This window comes from Seriola aureovittata, chromosome 17 (assembly GCF_021018895.1).
Source record: "Seriola aureovittata isolate HTS-2021-v1 ecotype China chromosome 17, ASM2101889v1, whole genome shotgun sequence".
Lineage (NCBI taxonomy): Eukaryota > Metazoa > Chordata > Actinopteri > Carangiformes > Carangidae > Seriola > Seriola aureovittata.
The window spans coordinates 3938956-3957317 of NC_079380.1; the positions used below are offsets into that span (position 1 = coordinate 3938956).

The window sequence follows — 18362 nt, forward strand, 5'->3', positions numbered from 1 at the left end:
CATAGAAATATAGCACAGCACAAACAACTACTGTGGTTTACAGGAAATTACCATAAAGGACAATAAACCTTACTGCTGACCACCACAAACACAGGAAGTCCCTGAAACAATACTCTATAAATACATAGATAAGATTTATCTAACATCAACTATGAACAGTATGTACACTCAGTGACCACTTTATTAGGTACAACTGTTTAGTCTAATGCAAATCAATACAGCTGTTACGCATTAAATCTACGTGAATGATGATTCAGTTTTTGTTGACACTGTCTTAAACGAGACATTCGTACTGGACTGCTTCAAATTCAGAGGTGTTTCTAATATTCTACCTCCCTCATGTATGTAAATGGGAAGGACTTTGCTTCTAGGAAACTGATGTACACTGACATCTTTGTATGGACAACTTTCACTTAACTGCTACATAATTTCTTCTTTTTTTTTCTTTTTTTTTTACTCAAATATAACAAATATTTTCCTCATAAGTATCAAGTTGTCTAAGACCTAAACACCAGCTAATTCTTTTGTAGATTATGTGTTTGTGATGTGTACACAACAGAGTTACCGTTGTAAATAAATATGACAGCAGTAAGCGAGACAGCTTGCAGGCATTTTTTCTGTTTAATTTGAGTTGTGCTTTCTTCCAACAACACCTGTGCAATATTTAACAGTGCAGAGATTTTATTCAGTTTTTGGGTAATTAACTTGCAAAAGTCAGTGACAAATTAATTCTGGTTTCTGTGAGGCTGCAGCAGTTCAACTAAAGCTACATCCTTTAGTGACTGCAACCCCTTTAATCTGGAGTAGGCTCCAGATTAGTGCAACTTTTATTTTGAAGGCCACCTCTCCTTACTTCTGCTTTTACTTTATAGCTGCCATCCTGCAACTGGACAACCCTGTGAGTCTATAAATAAATTTCAGTCTTCCAGAGAAATGTCAGAATAAAAGAATGCAGTGGCTTGTAGGAAACAAAAATATCTTGAAGGAAGATAAAAGCAGGAAGTCCATATTAAAATCCTCAGAAAGACTTTGTCAGAGTTTGCATTAAATTTAAACATAAAATCAGCGGTAAAAAAAATCATTTTATTTCCATATCAGTGAGGAAGTTACATGTCTATGTGAAGCATTTAAATTTTTTGGGCAATGTACTGATTTTTTTTATACAAACTTTTTTTGTGGTATAAAATATGACTACACTTACAGCATGAGCAGAAACAGCGGATTCATGAGCAGACTGGCCAAAGAGCATTTTGATATTAGAATTGAATCCCTGCTGACAGACATGCCCTAATAGAGATGATAAAACATTCCTCAGTGAGATCTGCAGCAGTTCCTGTGAGCCAGTTAAACATATGAAAGGTTTTAGGACATGCCTTTGATCCTTTGTGAATAACTGAGGCATAGCATGTCCAATAAAACCTGAATGAGCACCGCACTGAGTGGCAGCATATATATGAATACGCTAAATGACTCGCAGTCATTTGGGCCCTGGCATGTTGATGAAGTGCCAACATGCGATGCAGAGATTAGATGAGTCACTGACTGCTCAGTGTTTATGTTCAAAAAGACACATTCGGGGCTGCTGCACCTGCAGAGCGAGTCTGTGAATGTGCGCCGGCATAGTAAGTGCGTCGCCTGGGTGTTTTCTCACAGCTGTATTGTGTAGTTTGCAGGAAACAGCCCGGTTTTCCCCCGCAGCCTCCCTTTCCACCACGATGCGTCCGAGCGATCCAGCACTTCGATGACATCTCCAGCGCAGAAACCGAGTTCATCATCTTCCTCTGCAGTGAAGTCGTACAGCGCCTTCACCTGCACTGCAGACGGCCTCTGTGGGCGAAAACCGAACGCTGATCAATACCTGACATTGTTTACCTTCATTTATAATAGTAAAAACATTTTAGTAGATAAAAATGTCCTCAAATTACAAATCGCTATCCAAAGTTACTCATTTGAGTTGTTAATTTATTTAAATGTTTCCCTCTAATTTTTAATTTGTGCCTTTGAAATATTAAAACATGCTCTCATTTTGCTTATTTGCTTATACAGACTGTAACCTTTTATTATATTAAACATATATAGTATAGTATAGTATAATATTTCACTATCATTGTACAGTGTATATTAGCACATTGTGTATAGTTTTATCTTTAGTCTCTATTCTACTTTTATATTATTCTATTTATGCCTTTTTGAACGTAATTACAAGAAAACAAAGAAGAGGAATAAGGCATGAATAATTGGATTTGAGGACCTAAAATGCCCCAAAATTATCCAAAAATCTGGACCACTGCTTAATGATAAAACAAGTCAACTGACAGAAAATGTATCACTTGCAGCCCTGCTTTGGACTGCTTCAACCAAAATCCCAGAACAGACTGTTTTTCCTCAGCAGAGGGGAAAGGACAGCAGGCTGACCTGAGGCAGAGGCATGGTTTCAGATGTGCGACGGGGAGGATATGCAGAACTCACGGGGCTGTTTCTTCCTGTGTGGCCGATGGTGTGAGCACGCTCCTCCAGACCCACTCTCTTAGCCTGGAAGAAGAAGAAAAACACTCCACTTTATGTTTATGCTTGCACTTATAGCTGAGTGTAAACTAAAACTGATAGCACAAAAATGATATAATCAATATAATGGTACACAGCAGTGATGGTGTTGCTTCTGCAGTTGCCAGTAGTTAATTATTATTTTTAACAGATATTTTGAAATCCACAGTGAGCTGGAACACCTAAACGCCACGTATTGTGATTGAGAGTGTGTGAAAACTAGTTAGCAAGTGAGCGGAGAAGTTATGGTGTAATGGATACACAAAAAAAGAAATGTTTTCAAAAGTTAGCTAAGAGTGATTGATGAACGCTTGAAATAGTTAAAAGTAATGAATTAACGGTTGAAATAGTTGGCTAAAAGTTATGGTTAAATTGTCAGCTAAAAGTAATAGTTATTAAATAGTTAGCTAAAATGGCTGAAATTGTAAGCTAAGCTAATTGCTACTTGGAATGCTACAGTGACTTACTATCGGAAAGTGAGGAGACAGACCAGCCTGGCCGAGGCTAGCTAGTTAGCATGTAGAAGAAAAGAAGTGATAGAAATGGGGCAAAACAAGAGTCAACATCCAACGTTAATGCTATTGTTGGCTATGTAGCAATAGCAAAAACTGACATAGGTCCTTTAAATAGTTAGCTAGTTATTGATAAACAGTTGGAACAGTTAAAAGTAATGGATAAACAGCTGAAATAGTTCAAAGTAATCACTAAATAGTTGAAACATCTCGTTTCTGCCACTCCAAGAGTTAGCGTTAGGAACATGGGACGTGACTTCTATGACGGTCCTTAGTTGATCTGACAGGGCAGAGGGGGAACATCAGACTGACAAATGTTGCAAAGCGGTTGTTTTTTTTTATATAAAGAGAGTGTACCAGCTGGCTGTGAGGCTGGTCTGAAGCTCTGCGTGGTGTAGCAGCAATCGCTGCAGCTGATTGATGTTGTTCAGGCAAACTTCCCCTCTTCAACTATGGGACGGAAACATACAGGAAGTAGATAACATCGCACTGAAGAATCAAAATAGGTGCATCAGGAACTACAGTAGAATAATTAACACAACAACCGTCATTTCTATTTATATGCCAACGAATCAAACATTTTTCATGATGTGTACAAACCGAGGCAGTAAAGTAACTGGAACAAATAGAAAACATTCACATAAATAACCAACTAAATTAGAAATTAAATCAAGCACAAGAAATGGACAAATTAACAAAAAAATAAGATAAAACAAATCAAATAAAACTATATAAACACCACAAACAAATGGGTTGTGCATAAAAGTGAAACATGGACACAAAAAACATAAATTATAGATGGGTAATTGTGACATGCAGATAATAGTATATTTTCTAAAATATGAAATACACTCCTTACGCCTAAAAAGGTTTTACGCTGTGTTTGACATTATCTGCTTCAACACAATAAAAATTATTTAGATATAAAAGAACAACATTTATACATTTTGAATGAGTTTTGACTTTGGTCTCCCATTTATTTTAATACCTATAAATTCACATGTAAATATTCTGGTGTTGGCTATTTAGGCATGTATACACATGCCCTGCTACTGAATCCTTTTAGCAATATTTAACCATTTTAATTATTTAAGTAGATCTACACGTAAAATGGTCCCCCTATTATGATAAAAATGTTAAATTAGAGTTTTCTAAGCACAAACATAAAAAATCCACTGGTTCAAGCTTCATAATTTTGAATATTTTCTGTTTTTCTTTGTTTTCTATAATAGTATAGTAGTATAACCTCGTACCGACTGGGCCACAGAGGGACTCCTGTTGGGCATGCTGCCATCGTTGAGGTAGATCTCCCTGGTCTTAGAGATGGAGGTGGTCTTGTAGAACTCCACCAGCTTGTTTAGGGAAGTGAACTTCTCAGACCACAGGAAGTACTGGCCTTTGTTGTCTTTCAGCACTTTGAAGTGCTGAACGTCACTCTCATGTCTGAGAGAAAGGAATCAGAATCAGAAAAATTTTATTAGATGGGCTTACCACCTGTTTTATGCACATTTTTTGTGCATTAAAAACGAGAGGAAACACTGGAAATTCAAAAAAATCTTGAAATGTTGCAAAAAAGTTTTTATGAGGTGGAAAAGTTGATGTAAAAGCAAAATGGTGAACATTACTTAACCATTCATTTTAACTATTTGAACTGTTTATCCAGTACTTTTAGCTAACTGTTCAAACAGTTAGCTAGCTGTTTAAACTGTTAGCTAACTGTTTCAAGTGCTAGCTAACTGTTTAAACTGTTTATCCATTATGAATCAAATGTAAATGAATGCATGTTTCCTTCCATGCAAATACGTGAAGTTGGTTTATTGAGTAAAACAGCTGGCGGTGTAAATTCTCTAGTTCCTGATATTTGTAGTGCATGTATGAGCAGGTCAATGCTAAGCCCAACCCTACTCCAAACCAACAGCCGTGGTTTCACACGTGTAGAGCAATTTAGGTTTCCGGCACAGATTAGGCAGCTATAGACATTAAACCCACAAGACAGTGTAATTAAAGGAGCCAGTGAAACCAAGAACAGTGAAAAACGATGTAGAGAAATTGATGGAAATATGACGTTTATGTCTGTCTCATGTATTACTTTGAGGAAATCAGCAGCTGCAGCAGAGAAGAAGCTGCTGATTGGATGTACCTGCCCGGCAACCACAGCAAATGTCCTAAATCGAACATACCTGCCATGTTGCGTGACCTGCAGGTGCATGGTGCATGCTAAAATACAGACGGTGGATCCTTCAACTGTGACTGAGAACTGGCAGAGAAGCTGGATTTAGAGAAGATTACGGATGGTGATGTTCAGACAGGTGTGTGCAGCACTGTACAGCATCAACAATTACTACTATCTCTGCTTTTTCTACTGCTTTACTCTGCTGTTACTTCTACAAGAAGCAGCAGCTGTTTGATTTATGTAGCTTAATATTGCTGCCTAAAGTCTATGGACAATCCTGCTCCTCTAAGCATATCCATCCACACCAGATCCACCCCTTTGCACTTTAACTTAAGAGTGTAAATATGTGCAAGTGTTAGAGTACTAACTCCTTCGTAGCTTTATCATTTGGGTAACTGCCTGCCTGTAGAGATCTGATCATGATAACTGGGTGGTTCCTGGTATTTTACTTGCATGGCTGATGATCCAAGAAAGTTTTGATTTGACTGTGAACGAGGACTGACTCATTGGGTGACACGATTGCTAAAATGTCCTTCCTCAAATTCACACTCATGAGTTTCCTCAATGTTCTTGGTCACAGAGTCACTGTGCTCAGAAAATGGCTGGGTTTTGTCTATTTCAGTGCGCAGGTACCTGAAGGCCCCCACCTTTTCCACCACCTTTTAACTGAACAACTAGTGACTCCCTGTTTCCCTCATTCCTGGATTCCTGGACTGTTTCCTCAACTGGATTGTCCTCTGCTGGTCAATGCAGAAAACTACAACATCGGTTTACTAGACAGCAATAACTGCCATCCTGGTAGTGATAACTGAGGTCCTCAGCACCTACCAGGGCCTTTAATGGATGCGGATTTACTGTGATGTTTGGATATAATACACACAGTTGATAATAATGTTCCTTTTCTGTCTTGTATGTATAAACTCTCCAATAACATATAAAATGGCCTCCACCAGTAGTAGATGCATTAACATGTTAGCAGTGCTTTAATGTAGCTGGACATAGTGGAGAAAATTATAACTACAGTATTTCATATACTGTTGGGTGTATTCCAGAGCATTGCATTGTGTTTTATTTAACTGATAATATGTTTTCTATGTAAATCTACAAAGCAAACAGTGAATCAAGCCGTCAGATAAATGAAGAGTAAAGTCCAATATTTGTAAATGTAGCAGATGAGATGTATAAAGAGGCATAAAATGGAAATACAAGAATACTCTCAAAACACTCAAAGAAAGCAGTTAAATAAACTCATAATTGCAATTAAATACAGCACAGTAGTCAATTAATCGATTAGTGGACAGAAAAATTAAGCAACTATTTTGATTTTGATCAAATAATAATTTCAGTCTTTTTTGCCACATGATAATAAAGTGAATATCTTTGGATGCTGGTCAGACAAAAAGAGATGCTTGAAGACGTCACCTTTGGACTGTGAGATATTACATCAGAGGTTTTTCATTATTTTCTGGCATTCTGCAGACAGAACGATTCATTCAAGTAAACGTCATTGTCCTAGGAATAATTGTCTTGGGCACATAAAGCATAAAAACACCATTGAAACATGAAAGAGACATTAGACTACATTTGACATTGACAACACAATGGTTTAAAAATAAACTCTAAGAATCCTACATGCAACAATCCAACCGCTACATGCTACAAGAGGTCTGATTTACACTTTGGCCCCAGAGGCTTCTTCTCAATGGCAGCGATTCATATTCAGAGAAGACGGGATGCTGAGAGTCTGCAATGATTTTTTTTTGCTTGTTTTATGACTGTCTGCTCGTACAGGCTCTGAATGTTCTCGTATCCTTTCTTGCACATTACCCCCTCACATGTGCATACTGGCAAGCCTGCTTTTCATTAGCACTGTTAGATTGTCAAACCATGCCGTAATTCCATATCTAATGATGCTCTCTAGGATTGCCCAGTGGAACATTAGCATGATCCGGCTGCTCACTCCACAAAGCCTCAGTCACCATATTGTACGTTCAGCGCCTACAAACTTCTACAGCGCCCGAATTCTTTCACTGTCATCACTTTTGGTCTGAATGTAGTTAGAAAATAAAGTCTCTGCTGCAGTGTTCTCTAAAAGTTATCAATGTGTGTTTCCTGCAAAGAAGTTTGTCTATGTGGACACCCAAGTATTTATATAAAGACACCTGAACAGACTCCAGAACTTAGTAACCTCCCTTTGGCCGAGATGACAGCTCGCCAACACTTGTTGTAGCCAGATAAGAGTCTCTCTGTTCCTGACTGATGGATTTTCACCCTCTTCCTGCAGATCACTTCAAGTTCTGAGATATTTTAGGTTGTCTTGAGATCTACCCACAGATTTTCAGAGATGTTCAGGACAGGAAGTTTCCTTTAAATCATTGTCCTTTTCTAAAAACAAGCCTCTTTTTCACTTTCTCTTTCCTGGCTGACTGCAGGACATTTACATTCAGAAATGAGTGGAATCCATTCTTTCCTCTGTCTGCGCAGTGTCTCCTGTGCCTCTGGCTGCCACACAACCCCAAAGGATTTGCACCCTCATACTTAACATTTGGCAAATGGGAATATTTACACATGTGATTTTCCTACTGTGACCTGTCAAACTTTCCTCTGAGAAAAAAAACGCCTTTGATTGACCGACAACAACTAAGAACAAAGAATAGATTAAAAGAAAAGGTGTTCGGCCCAGTGAACTGTACAGCGCAAACTTTTTTCCCTAGTGGTCTGAATGACTGCAGACACTTTCAGATAAACTTCACCTGTTGGAAGACTGCCATAAACTAAAAATACTGCCACTCTCTTCCCGCCTTATTTACTCTACCAGCGCTGCTGCAGCTGCCTCCTGGTTGTAAATATGTGAAGTTTTGCAGAGTTTTGCAGCAGCGTAAGGGAAGCTAAAAGACAGCGAGATGATGAGTCAGAGGTTACTTTTTACATGTACATTGATGTGTGTAGAGGGGAAATATTGGTGTACTTTTTCTGGTTAAATAAGGCTTCTTGACGTAAAAAAAGATCTTTTGTAAAATTTCAAACACACTGAAACCACCAAACCAAAAAACGAAATGAGAAATACTACGCTAAATAAGACGCAATTCAGATATTCAATTCTTTGAATTCCGTTTCAAAAATTTCCCTGCAACAACGGCAAATCCGTCTGAAGTCACGTCTGTCAGTTTGAGCTGTTTCTGACTTCAGGCGGACATGTTAGTGCAAACACGATGAACTAAGATGGTGAACAAGGCAAACAATCAAAGACTTTTTAATACCTGACAGAGATGGAGAAGTCTCCCGGGGAGCTCTGGGACCCTCGAATCACAAAGTCTCCAACATCTTTGCTCCTCAGGAGCTCCTCTGCAGCGTTGCGACTGGCGTTCTCCTGAAACCATCTGGAAGCACAAACAAGACTCTCATGCTTATCTGATATAAACTTCAAACGCAGCTACAGCAGATTCCCGTGGTAAAAGTACAACTTTTTTTTACATAAATCTTCCTGATCCTGGTCTCAGTCAGAATTAGTCTTAGTGAGACTGAACCTAGTGAAAGTAGTTGTATAAAATGGTTTGCACAGTTACAATGACGAGGATGTCAGATTTCAGTGATGTACATTTTGTCACAGCCAAGAGTGGATTCAACTGCATTCAACAATCATCCCCAAAGATGTAACAATCCCACATCCAGGTCCACTGTTTCATAATTAGTACGACTGTCTCTTACCTTGGAGTCTGCATTTCAAGGTAGTTTTGTGGTACGAATCCTTCTTGTCCGTTCATCTCTGCCTTATACCAATCATCTTGTGAGCTTAAAATCTGATCAGGAAAAGAAAGCGACAGGATGTTGTACAATGGCAATGAAATATTCTTGAGGCCACAGTGAGAAAATCATCATTTAGTGACATACACTGACCTTAAGTATATCGCCCTTTCTGAAGGTGAGTTCATCGTCTGCAGTTGCAGTAAAATCATACTTTCCTCTGGCTTCCATCGGCAGCGGCTGAAGTGTCAGACAGGTTTAAAGAATGAAGAAAAGGCAAGTGTTTCTATGCGGGGAGAAAGAAAAATATAGGAATATTATTAATTCAGCACAAGTAAGTTATGATTTCCGTTCTAAACAGCTTCAGCAGCATATTGCTTCAAAGTGCCTGTTAGAAAAAAAAAATTCTCATCTGTTGGAGCAGAGACACTTCCCTCTCTGGGGTGTCAACATACTGATGAGATAACGGCACAGTTTTTAGAATGATATTTACCAGCTTAGCTTATCTTTAGGAAGTCACAAGATCATGTCAAAAATGTTCAGAGGGTTCTTTTTATGACTGACATGATAACATGGTGTAAAAGGTGTTTTTGCTGCACTATTAATAAAACAGGAATTGCTCTCCCAAATGCAGCAATTTAAGAAATTAAAATGTAATTTATAGAATATAGAATCTTTCATGCAGATTAATCCAGCTCAGTGTTTTAAATGCAACTGGCAGACTTTTAAGAGTTGATGATTAGTCGATTAATTAATTCTGTCATTTAAGTAATTTTTTAAGCAAATGTGAATATTTTCTGATTTCCTCAGTCCCTATGTGATAGTAAACTGAACATGCTTATGCTTATTTCCATTATTACGTAAAGATCTGCCTTTATTTTCTCAATTAACAGATGAATCATAAAAAAAACACCCATCACAACTTCCCGGACCCAAAACGGCTTGGTTTGTTTGACCAAGAATTCAAACATGAAACATATTTCATTTATTATCATATTTGATGAAGGCAAGCAGCAAATTCTCATTTATGAGAAGTAGGAACCAGCAATTATTTAACATTTTTGCATTAAAAACTGATAAATCGATTTTAAAAATAGCTCCCAATTCATTTTTGTTTGATTGGCTTAACAGTAAATCGATTGGCTGTTGCAGCTCTACACAAAAAAAAACATTTGAAAAAGTCACCTTGGGTTCTAGAAGTTTGAAATGAACGTTTATCACAATTTTCTGACATTTTATAGACCAAGAAATGATTAATCAAGAAAATAATCAGCGGATTAATCAATGATGAAAATACTATAATAATTTGTTGCAGCATTAAAGACTATAAAACACAGAGACACTGGCATCAAAAGCAAAATATAGAGACATGAGATTACGGCATGAAGAAAAATGGCAAAAGTGAGAAAGTACTTTAAAACAATAAAATATAGACACCAAGCAGCTCATTGACTCATTTAAATCTGAATGATAGTTAACAAAGTACACCTACGCATGACTAAATGTATTCCTTACTTGATTGATTTTAAACATTTCTAATAGTTTTAAATTGTCTGACTTCTGTTTGGTTTTTGGGGACACAATGAAAGGGAAGAAGATATAACAGCATATTAACATGACACAGAAACACCAATAATATATGTTACTACCCTCAACCATTAATACTTCAGTTCCTGGTAATTATACAATATATGGGCTCATGTGACTCAGCTATCGAGTTGGAAGCCCTTGATATGAATGAAGGACGTGGACATGACATGTGGGAGTAAAGGAACTGGAAAAATCATTTGTTATCTATTATTAAATTAGGAAGAGACACATAAGCCACTTCCCCGTCTGTTACTGTTTAAAGAGAGATGCATAAACATGACAGGAATACAGAGGTCAACATGTCATTAGAGAGTTAAACCTCTAAAGCACGGATCAAATGTCAAATTATAACTACAGTCAGGATCCAAATGATAGCAGTTACTGTATATTGGGTGTTACTTTTAGTTATTTTCCCACAGATGTGAATAAAACCTTCAGTCTGTGGTTACGGAGTGAAGGATGTGGTGACTTATCTTGAAAAAAATGAATACCTTCGCTTCACAATTGCAGCTGCAAAATTACAACTTTCATCTTTGAACACAGGTAGCCTATACCAAGATATATGTAAAATACCCAGCACAATCCCTTTCCCTCATGGGGCAAACAAACATCCCTTAATACAAAGATTCATCATCTTTTTATCTATGCGCACAGCTTAATAAAAATCATATAGATTCCTGTAATGCGTCGATTATCTCAGACAAACATACCTCAAATTCTCTGTAGTATGTTTAATCCTTTTAAAATAAGTCATTAATCAACATAAACTAAACCAAGGGTATTTGTACAGTAGCTCATTTTGCAGAGCACAGCTAATTTAGAAAAACATAAATTACAAGAAGAAGAAAAAATCAAGTTAGCCAAAAACGTAAAGTAAATAAATAGTTCAAATGCTTATTTGAAAATAATGGACAAACATTTGTAATGGTTTGTTAAAAAATAAATAGTTAGCTAACAGCCAATGATAAACAAAATAGCTAATGATTTAACAGTTTCAACAGTTAGCTAAAAGTAATGGATTAACAGTTGGAATAATAAGCTAAAGGTTAGGATAAACAATTTCAACAGTTATCTAAAAGTAATGGCTAAATAGTTAGCTAAAAGTTACGGATAAACAGTATTAGTTAGCTAAAAGTAATGGATAAGCAGTTTCATCACAGCTAAAAGTAAAGGATAAATGTTTGACATAGTTAACTAAGGATAAACAGGTGGCTAAAAGTTAGAATAAGAAGTTGAAACTGTAAGTATTGGATAAATGTTGAATTTGCAGGTAAAGACTTGAATAGTTAGCTTAAGGTGAAGGATAAACTGAACAAGCTAAATTAGCCTAGTGGATACATTTTTGAATCATCCAAGTTCTGCCACTTTAAGTGGTAGGCTACCCATTGCAAATGAAAGCTTTGACAAACCGACTCTTACAGTTCAATTGTATAAAAATAACTAAGTTACAAATCAGGACCATGAAGAGTAAAGGGTAGATCAGACAAAAAACTAAACTTTTTTGATTTTAAAGCATTTCAAAGTGCTCAATCCACAGAGAAATGCATAGAAACCTGTATTCAGAGAATGTTCCTTAAAACAAGCTGTCAGGACTGCTGTAACTTTGTGATGTCACAACTATAGACACTGCCCTCAACCATGTCCCCCAGCAAGGCCCTTCCAGACCCACCATCAAGCAAGCTACAATGCTGCACAATCGTTGGAGGAAGCCAATATGTCACTGCAGAGGCATCCGAAGAATAGTAACATTAAAGACTAGTGGCTAAAGTTTATTTTTTATCAAATGTTGCAGAACTTTAGTCTGAATTTGACCATCTAAAGTAGACCAAGACCATCTGTTAGGTTCATTTCAGCTGTGACTGACCGTCGCCATTTGCGTTTACCAATGTGTTTTACCAAGTTACAGTAGTAGGCTACAGTCTGGTACCTGTGGTTGGCCTGTAGTCAGCCAATCAGAAGAGAGACTAAGAGAATGACACAAAATACCCTGTTCATGCTAGAGTTCCACAGGGAAGCATGAGAGAGAAGATGTAAACCTATATGGTTTTTGGTACTTAAAAATATAAACGTATCTTCTTATGCATATCAATTATCCAAATAAAACACCGGGGAAGTGAAAATATGGAACCTTTAACTTTTTTTTTTAAAATCCTGAATCGTATCCTATGACGTTTAATAATGCCTGTAACGCTGAAATAATATGTGGGTTTTCTTGTTGCAATGTGCAAACACATTCTTTTAAAAATCCCTTAATACCTAATGTCAAATGGCTTAAACGGCTTCATTTAAGTTCGCATATTTGCAATTGAAGTAGCACTTAATGGCCTTTGTGACAATGTAGGGCATAACCACAAGAGTGCTGACAGCAAGCTGGTCAGCACTTCTGCAGCACAACACGAGTGGTTTTCCTGAGCTTGTAGCCAACATAAAGGCCTCAGCCTTACTGTGTTTGATTCATATTTAAAGTGGTATTGTACTTCACAGAGAGTTGGGCCATGTTACATACTGTCATTATACTGTAGAAAAAGGGACTGCTACTAACAAAGTATTTTCATTATTGATTAACCTGACAAATCTGAAAACAGTCAAATGTCTTCTTTTGTCTGATCAACAATTAAAAAAAAAACAAAGTAGTAAATATTCACGTTTGAGTAGCTGGAACTAGTGATTTTTTTTTTTTTTTTAGCATTTTTGCTCATAAATAACATTTTTAACCATTAATTGATCATCAGAAGGATGTAAGAACTGTGTTCACTGTGTTTTTAAATGTATTTAATCAATTTTGAAGATATGGAGGAAGTTCATATAAGCGTGCAGTATTTTAGAAATGGTGATAACAACCAACTGCAATTAATAGTTTCAGTTGTAAGAAGTGTTGCTTGCAGGGCTGCATCTGGTCTGTCTTAACTACAGGGGGTTTCTCATTTTGCACCTGCATCATAAACTGACTATGTGCAAACTACCATGCAGAACTGAAGCAGCTCAAAATGTTTATTTGATTCCTTTTTCTGGAACACTTCCCCTGCTTTGAAACTTGTTAGTTTTTACCAGAAGTCGAGGAAGTGTTTAGATCCTTTACTTAAGTAAAAGTAGCAATACTGCAATATAGAAATACATTCATATTTTAATACGATTATCACATGTTTTTCATGTACAATCCCCCTGAAATGTAGTGGAGTATACGTATAAAGCATCTTAAAATGTGAATATAATCTTGAAATCACATTAGTCCAGTACTTAGTCACAAAGTGCATGACTAGTACAGGTAGTTTTCACAGGTGTAACAGGTAGAGCAGACAGCTGGTCAGTTTAGGCAAAGAGTAGGCAAAGCAAACACAGTCATCACTGCTGAATGGACAAATTCCTCCTCAAAACATTTACATTTCACGAATCACACTGACTAATTTTTCCCGAACAAACTGCTGGAGGATCAGAGCAGTGGTGGAAGAAATACTCAGATCATTTATGTAAATACAGAAAATAGTGCCAATACAGCAATGTAAAATACTCCAATACAAGTACAGTCCTGCATTAAAGTATTATCTGCTAAATGTCCATCACTGTGCATTTTACTGTTGTAGCTGCTTGATGTGGAGCTTGTTTGAACCACTTTAAAAACAGTTACTTTAGGGCAGTGGTTCCCAACCTAGTGGTCACGCCCCTCCAAAGGGTCACAAGATAAATCTCAGGGGTCATGAGATGATTACTGGGAGAGAAAAAGGAAAAAAAAAGTTCTGATACTTTATCTAATCTCCATATTTCACACAAACATATCTTGTTTTAATTGATAAATATTGGATAATTTTATGAAACTATGTGAGAAGTTTAGAGGAGAAATATGTCTCTGATGGACCTCTCAACAACTAACAGACATCTGAAACATTACGAGGGGCCACAATTGGACACACTTTTTTCTGTAGCTAGAAATAATGATTTTTTTCATTGATTCATTTGCAGATTATGTTTTCATTTAGTTTATGGGATCTCAAAAAGGACTAAAAAAGATGCTAATCGCAGGTTTCAGGGCCCAAGGTGACGTCTTCAAATGACTTATTACACATACTGTAATTAATGGACATCGATTAGCGCATTTGAGAAGCTGGTTACTTGTTATTTTTCTCTTTATCAACAAAATGTTTTAGCTGTTTAATCTTGTAATCTAGTACTTTACACGTTTATCATACAGCATGTTGACTAATATCAAATTTAACCAGAGAAGTACTAGTAGTAACTACAACTGCCAGATAAATGTAGTGGAGTAAAATCTACAATATTTGCTTCTGAAATGTAGAGAGGTGAACGTATACAGTGGTATGAAATGGAAATACGTGTAAAGTACAAGTACTTCAAATTAAGTGCAGTACTTGATTAAATGTACTTCACCACTGGATCAGATGAAGTCCATCCACATGGAGCTACTGTTGTGACCTTGTGGCTCATCTCTCACAACCACTACTGTACCATTTTGAGGGACCTCACTTAAATATTTCCATTTTATGCACTATATTCCAGGAGGAAAGATTGTAATTTTCACTGCACTGCATTTCTTTAACAGTCGTAGTTACTCATTACTTTGATTTTACATACAAAACATATGATAAACTTATAAAATAAAATGCATTATTAAAGATTAAAGGCCCTGCATATCCACACAGCTGTTTTCAGTCATGTGAATCATTGGAGCTGCTGTATGCTTTGAGGTCACCATGTTCTAGTGAAGAATGATACATGCTAACAGGATAATGTATTTTTCCCTAAAAAAATATTACTTTTTTAATCTTGATTTTTTAGTTTGTGCGTGTAGAACAGAATATAAAATCTAATATTTCTGGAATTTGTCGGTAACATAATTTTACACTCTGGAAGGCGCTATTCTGCATAATGAACACTTTAAATACATTTTGCTAGTAATACTTACTTTACTTAAGAATTTTGGATGCGGGACATTTGTTTGTACACAGTACTTTTACACTGTGGTATTGGTACTTTTACAGATCTCAGCACCTCTTCAGCCACTGCTCTTTATTTGTAATATATCACAAGATAAAAAGGTTTAATATTTAACAAGACATCATTTTATTTTAAAAGTTTATTACTTTGTGTAAGATCTTAATCTAAAAAGGAACCATACTGCAAATAAATGCAGTGCAGAAGTTGAATATTTCCCTCTGAACTCTAGTGGAGTAGAATTAGAAAGTAAGAGAATTGTAAAAAGAGTAAGTCCAGGATAGTACTTGAATAAATGTACTTATTTACTTTCCAGCACTGGGTCAGGTTCAGTATTAAACACCACATGGAGCTACTACTGTGACTGGACCTGCAGTGATTAGTCAATTAACAGATAATTAATTGACAACTTGAAATGTCAGAATTGAATGTCTTATTGTGATATATGACAGTCGACTCATCCCTCAGCGCTCTCGTCAAGCAGCTGAAACTCGACCACAGGGTGCAGAAGGGCGTGTAACATGTTTGCAGCGGAGGATGTCTTGACTTGAGGTCACTCAGCTCTGGCATCAGAGATCAATCAGGCCATTGACCTCTTACCCTGATGTCTGACCTCTCTGGTGACAGACATGTAGAGGGATCGCAACTGATACACGCTAAAATGACAGTACATGCATATATACTCTGAACTTATGAAGTTGTAAAATGTTTTTTTGAAGTTATGACCTCTGTTAACCTTCTCTCTTTTACACTAACAACAACTTTTAACACCACTTCCCCAAAGTAAGGGAGTAAAAACATGCAACGGATGAATAAACAAGTAAGCAGAAAGATCCAGTAAATATACATAGAAACAACAAAAAAATGCTTGAGAAATCAAAATTTGACCTGTCTTTCCTGTATTTCAGTCTGACTGAAGTGCAGCCCTAATCAACCAGTCATAGTTCACTCAAAAATTCAAATTAACATGTTAGTTGTGTTGCTGGCAGAAGAGGCTTTTTATCAGAAATTAATTCAGTTTTTAAAAATTCCATATTTTGTAATAAGTTACTGTAAATCTGTAACATGAGCATGAACAATAGAGAAGTAAGAAATAGATAGAAAGGGAAAGAGGAAGAGAGCTGAGTGGTCACTAGAATAATTCATTTTTGAAGCGAAGTTTGGTGCGTGATTTCTCTAAAGTTTCCTGATATTAAAGCGGTTTTCAGCTTACCTTTCCTCTTCTCTGAAGCGGAGCTGAGCTTGTGTGAAGTTTATTCTAAGGCTGACCTCTTCTCCCTCCTTGGTGTGAACACAGCAGCATATTTATGACTCCAAAACTGTTAGCACAAACAAATAAGAGTCCCGGTTTTAGGTGAATACTGGTTTTGTTGCTCCGTTAACTTGATGAAGGCACGTGAAGACGGAAGATGTGCGCGCCCCGAGTCTCTGTTCTGATGTTGATGCCTGAATAGAACCGCATTTCTTCAAAGTGTCATCCTACAGAGTATGAAATGTCACTTCCGTCCGTATTTTCAAAATAAAACCAAGCAACAAGTTGCAACAATTTATTATACGTTTCTGAGTATTTCGACATGTGTTCACTTAATTGTTATGTTATGACAATATTGATACCACTCTCATATTATTTGTTCAATATAAAGCTACAACCAGCGGCCACTTAGCTTAGGTGAGCAAAAAAACTCTTGGAAAGGGAAACAGCCCTGTTAGCGAGAAAGGCTAATGAGAGTTTGTACCTCTCATTAGGATCAGCTTGCAGAAGTGTTTGAAATCATTTAAAAATACTTCCGTTACTGTAATGACCGTATTTACGACTCTACCATCTGAAGAACTATTCAGTCCACTGCACAATAAAAATATTCCTATCGATTAGCATAACCTCCAAAAATTACAGTTGGCCTATCAGGATCTGATTATGCTAACACCTATAGCGAAACTTGCACTATTTAGTCAAATGTTAATTGCATAACATGTAATTATTGGGTAGTCTAGGTTGTTTGTATGTATTGTGAAATTATTTGACTCGCTTTTGGTTATTGTAGGTATCAGATTATTTTTAATACATTTTTTAAATTTCAATGTTTTTTTTTTTTTTTTTTTACCAACGCTAGATAGCACCCGCCTCAATCCTGTGGATGCATGTGGCAGTTGCTAGGTAATAAGATAATTTTTTGTATTTCAACAACCAATCAAATAAAAGTGTAGGCATGGCCATTAGCCAATCGTTGCTGTTGTACCCATTTTCATACGTGTACTGACACAGGATTGGACATAACCAGGAAGACTGGATGTTATGGCACAGTCCATATAACACTTGCTGAGTCGTCAAATGTTTCACTCTCATTAAAGTGGTATTAGCTGTAGTGTCCCCACCTGTGGTTGGAGTAAGGGCTTAGGTTAGCATTAGGCATGGCAGAGATAATTGGTGGGGGTTAGCAATACAGACAGGACGTAGATTAAAGGAAAAACCTGACTAAATGAGTGGAGAAACATGACGAATGCAGATGCATCCACACAGGCACTGCATGCAATTAAGCAGATATGGCCTTCACGGTCACCAGATCTCAACCCAGCTGAACTCTCATGGGAGATTTTGGACCCATGACCAATTGGATCAAAACACTAAATGAGGTAATCCAGTGATTATTGGGGTTGTTGAACTTTTGCATCATTTGGTCAAGATACCAGCAGGGTCAGAAAAGTAAAGGTATGTAGGAAAAAAGGCCCCATTTCCCCTTTTTCTATTCCTTTTAGAGAACATTATTGTTTTCTAATCAAAAGTCTGCACTTTTTTACTATTCATTCAGTTTTGACTGACTTTTCAAATATACAGTGTTGCTTATCTCAACATC

At 36.9% G+C, this 18362-nt stretch overlaps 1 protein-coding gene across 3 annotated transcripts; it reads right to left on the bottom strand.

Moving 5' to 3' along the window:
* Positions 1–428: 428 nt before the first annotated feature.
* On the bottom strand, positions 429–17019 carry grap2a (GRB2 related adaptor protein 2a). 3 transcript variants are annotated; one of them, XM_056401628.1, is made up of 8 exons: positions 16724–17012; positions 9127–9259; positions 8938–9029; positions 8490–8609; positions 4310–4499; positions 3414–3506; positions 2470–2532; positions 429–1827 (listed from the first exon to the last, which is right to left on the bottom strand). In XM_056401628.1, exons 2-8 carry the CDS (start codon positions 9202–9204, stop codon positions 1648–1650), a joined length of 816 nt encoding a protein of 271 aa, XP_056257603.1. In that variant the 5' UTR covers positions 9205–9259; positions 16724–17012; the 3' UTR covers positions 429–1647. The 3 variants fall into 3 exon arrangements, with proteins under 3 accessions (XP_056257603.1, XP_056257602.1, XP_056257605.1); XM_056401627.1 differs by having other exon boundaries at positions 2416–2532; positions 16724–17008; XM_056401630.1 differs by lacking the exon at positions 3414–3506 and having other exon boundaries at positions 2416–2532; positions 16724–17019.
* Positions 17020–18362: the final 1343 nt, after the last annotated feature.